This window comes from Lacerta agilis, chromosome 3 (genome assembly GCF_009819535.1).
Source record: "Lacerta agilis isolate rLacAgi1 chromosome 3, rLacAgi1.pri, whole genome shotgun sequence".
In the NCBI taxonomy this organism is placed as follows: Eukaryota; Metazoa; Chordata; class Lepidosauria; order Squamata; family Lacertidae; genus Lacerta; species Lacerta agilis.
In genome coordinates, this window is record NC_046314.1 from 59,296,309 (window position 1) to 59,300,773 (window position 4,465).

The following is a 4,465-nucleotide window of genomic DNA, read 5'->3' on the forward strand; positions in this document are numbered from 1 at the left end:
ACCACCTGATCCTCCATCACCACCTCCCCCCCTCTATAGGAACCTATCCCAAGGCCACATGGCAGAGAACAGGCGCAGGGCACCTTGAAAGAAAAAAATGTTGATGGGCGACAAAAGGCAAGCCTTGTGTTACAACAGAAAAAGTACAGAAATCAAGACACACACCCAACCAAGCTCACTGCCAGATCTAGACGCAGTAATAAGAATGGTTGGCTAGCTTTTCTATTTTATAAATGCATATACAGTACAAGAAGAGTTCAAACCCAATAATTCTTCTGTTCCCAGGATGTTTTCCCACATGGAGTCTTGAAGCATGACATGCCGCCATATCTGTATTGGAAGTTACTATGAGACAGGGGGACAGGTCTAAACTTGTTGCATATATTTCAGTTTTACTCTACAAGAGTTTGGTGAACGAGGAGTCAGGTCAGCACATTCAATTGCTGTGACCTTGTAAAAAAAAATTGTGATTAAATCCATTGTCAAAGCCACCACCTCCTTTTTCTCATATTAGTATTGAAATGGCATTTCACCTGATCCTAGCTATTGTTGGGGGGAAATAGTGCCTACATTTGCCTTAATGTATATACACTGTTTCTGTTCTTCTATGCCAAAATGTGGAAGTTATTCATTTTTGGTGTCAGGATTCACCTTCTACTTCAACTTTGCCCAATGAAAACATTTCCCACCAAAGTTCCCCTTCTCTTCTTTCTGCCTTCTTTCTGCACAATGAAAACTCATGGAATGCAAGGGGTTTTTTTTTATCATTTGCTAACAGCATAACCTGCCTTTTGTTGAACCCTTCTGCATGACAGCAAATATATTTACGTGAAGAATCAAGTCTTATGGATAAGATAAGTGAGAGTATTTATAAAATTAAAGTTTAATAGATAAATAGAATAAATACTTTTATGCATCATAATTCTGGACGACTACATTTAAAGCAAGTAAATTGGCAAAATCACAAAGTTGTTGCCTCTTGGCAATTTCACTTTAGATAAAATCACACAGGCATGTTACAATGTTACTTATGAGACTGATGTCATAATTAGGCTTAAATCCTTTTTTAAAAAAAACTTTCTGCACCGATCATGACATATAGCATACAATGGTGTCATGTAGATTTTCTTTCAGAATGTTTCACACAACCCAACAGCTCAACAAGTTAAATGGGTTATATGTATCAAACATTTGTGAGGTGGAGAGGAGGGGGGGGGGAAATTAAAGAAAAAAAAATTGGTAACTGGTATCTAGAAAAAAAATTAAAGCATGTAACTTTTTTATTGACATTGGCAAATTAAAATAGAATAAATTAACAAGTATGTTCTCAAAAAAATTGTACAAAAATACTGTCAAATTTTCTAAAAAGCTTTCAACACAGTAGTTTGCCCCCCTGTACTGAATAAACTATGTAAGCACAATGCCAAAATGAAAGTATGCTGACGATAGAACCAGAATAAAATAAAATCCTATGAAATGCTTTCCCCAACAACTAGACACCATTCCATTCACACTATATTATTGTCTGTACAGATGGGGGGGAGGGGGGAGGAAAGAAAGAAAGAAAGAAAGAAAGAAAGGGAGCAGAGACAGCAGAGTTTAAGTAACAGTACTATTTTTCCTGATCAGAGAGGGTTTGGCCCACATTTGTTAAGCTTCCAGTTCAGCAGACTAAAAATAAAATAAAAATTAGTTTCACTGCAAATGCATAGTTAAAAACAAAGCAAGAGGGCAGTATTTGTGCAGGAATCTACCCTGAAGTTCATGCAACCAACTAATGCAATATTTTTGTCCTTCAACTTGGAATTTGAATGCAGTTTTCAGTCATCTGTAATGATAGCCTATAGAAAATCCACAATATTAAGCACTTTGCCAATATCCCTATCTAACAGTTGAAATAATTGGTATGTTGCCAGTGAAGAAATTATAGCTGAGGAATTACTAAAGACGACTGAATCAGTTAAAATTATTATAGGGAAGAGGAGAACATAATGGAGTGTCCACGTTTAAAGAAGAAGAAGAAGGAAAAAAGTGGCAGCAAATTTAAAAGGGGGAAACAATTATACAAGCTTATAGTTTACTCTGCTTCCCAGATACTTGAGCTCCTAAAAGCCTTTGAAATACTGTGTCTAGAGGGAATGTTTTCATTCATACAGATAAAAAAAGTCATCTTGTTTGGCAAGAAGTCAGCAGCTCACTCTGCTGGACTGCTGTTTGCAAACGAAGTCCGTCATGAAATCAAACTCGTTCTGTCCCAACCACAGCTCGGGAAGCTCCTTGATGCGATCCAAGCCCATTTCTATGACTAAGGACATAAGCACCTCCTCGTCGATGAAGTCAGTGTCTATGACATTGGGAGGCAGCATTGCTGCAGGGACGTGGGGCACAGAGGCCGGCACGCCGCTGCCTCCGCCGCCGCTGCCTCCACCGTGCTTTGGGTTGCAGTCTCTGAAATGCTGGGTGGCTCCGTTGAGCTGGTGGCTGGCAGGGTGCAAGTCCGGCATGTAGTGGTTGTGAGGGTACGGGTGGTGGCTGAAGTACTGGTTGTTGAGCTTCTGCAGCTGCATGCTGGCCGTCAAGGGCCCCCCCTGGGTGGCCACCGTAGGAGCCATGAATTGGGAATTGTTAAACCTCGCCGTCGGAGGCAGGGTGCTGGGAGGGTGCCCCCCGTTCACGTTCCCTGGCCCCATGGCGTGCCGGATCCCACTGTTTGCATTCATATTTCCACCTCCGTAATGTATATGGTCGCTCATCAAGGCACTGAAGGCATGTTGCTGCTGCTGCTGCTGCTGGTGGTGGGTGGGAAACTGACCCATTCCCATTCGATGCGCTGGGTGGTGATGAAGCCCATTGGTTCCGTCGGGGAAGCGCCCGTGGTTCATGGCCATCATGTGGTCTGCCATTTCCAGCCTTTAAAAGTTAATGTTTACAGAGAAAGAGAGAAAGAAAGAAAGAGATAAACACTATGTGTGCGTGCGCGCTTGCCAGCAACCAGCGCCGCTTTTCTCACTAAACTGCCTTTCTCCTTAGGAAGCCGTCTGCAGGATAATCACGCCTCGCGGCACGAATCCTACCCCGGACAGGTCCTTCCCTCCTGACAGCAATGTTTCCTTACAGTTCTCAGGCGGCTCTGGGTTTCTTTTCTCCAGCCTGCAATAGGCAGGAAGGCACCTTGTGCAAAGGGGAAGGATACAGCCGCCTATCCCTCCCACCGCAACTCGTGCACACCCCGGAGCTAAATGAGCGTGCACACCATCAACAATCCCCCTTCCTCCCAACCCGAATTCATTTGCCTCCAACCGCGTACGTTTCTTTCATTAAAAAAAAAATTTTTTTTAAGCATGCCCTTGCACAAAACGGCTTACATAAGAAAGGCAGAGCGGCGCGCGACCTTCTCCCTTTCTCCTTGTCAAGAACAACTTTGGGAATTTAAAGTCTGCAAGGGTTGCTTGCAATCCGAGAAGTGGATTGAGGGGTCCTGCTGTAAATGCACTCCATGACCCGCTTCCCCTCCAAGCATCCCCACTGATTGCATTGCAGGAAGCCCCCCCCCCGTCAAAAAAGAGACCCCCACTTTGCGCGCCACTCACCTCACGCCCTCTCTCTTGTTTGCTCCAAACGTGTTGCTAAAATCAGTCAGTAAAGATCTCCCAGCATAGAGCAAGCGGTTGTCTTTTCCCCTCCTCCGTGCTCGCGTAAGTGGAGTATAATCTTTATATTATTGCTATCCCTGCTGCTGCTGCATAAACCAGTCTCAGAGCCGCTGCTTTGCCTCCTCGGCGCGTTTCTCATCAGCACTTGCCAACAATGAGCTGTATTTCCTACCCAGCTTTGGCCACAGCTAATATAGGATTTCAAAAGGGAGGAGCGAAAGCCTTCACAGGCAACCAGAAGTAAAACCTGGAGCGGGCGAAGAAGGGGGGGGGGGAGAAAACCCAACAAGCCAGGCGGAACTGGAAGGAATCCAAAGAATCCTGTTCCTTCTGCCTGAGTGACACGTGGGTTTGCTGATGTCCTCCGGTCGGCGCGCTTTGCTAAGGACCTCCATTTCACAGATCTCGGAAATGGATCGGGGGGCTGCCGGGGGCCAAGAGCGATGAGAGGGAACAGGAATCCTGGCCGCGGCGAGAGCCATCGCTCACCATTATGGATGAAGCGGCACTTCGTGTTCAGCCGCGATCTGTTTACATCCCATCCCTCGCCCTGATCTATCACGCTGTTAGGGTGCTGGCTGCCGTACATTCCCAGCGTGGACGTTTATTGCAGGGTTATTTGATATGGGTATTATTATTATTATTATTATTATTATTATTATTATTATTATTTAACCCCAAAGTATCTATATCTGTATATAACGTCACCGTCCTTTCCCAGTCCTGGAGAGAGGCAGCTATGAAGCCCTTGCATTTTCACAGAAAGCGATTTCAGGAAAGCTGGCCCCCTTCTTTATCTTCCCACAATGGCT

General features: G+C 44.7%; 1 protein-coding gene across 1 annotated transcript; it reads right to left on the reverse strand.

The window, feature by feature from the left end:
• Positions 1-859: 859 nt before the first annotated feature.
• Positions 860-4,048, reverse strand: CITED2 (Cbp/p300 interacting transactivator with Glu/Asp rich carboxy-terminal domain 2). The gene is made up of 2 exons (XM_033143902.1): positions 3,591-4,048; positions 860-2,910 (listed from the first exon to the last, which is right to left on the reverse strand). The coding sequence occupies exon 2, from the start codon at positions 2,901-2,903 to the stop codon at positions 2,187-2,189; it is 717 nt and encodes a 238-aa protein (XP_032999793.1). The 5' UTR covers positions 2,904-2,910; positions 3,591-4,048; the 3' UTR covers positions 860-2,186.
• Between the last annotated feature and the right edge of the window lie 417 nt (positions 4,049-4,465).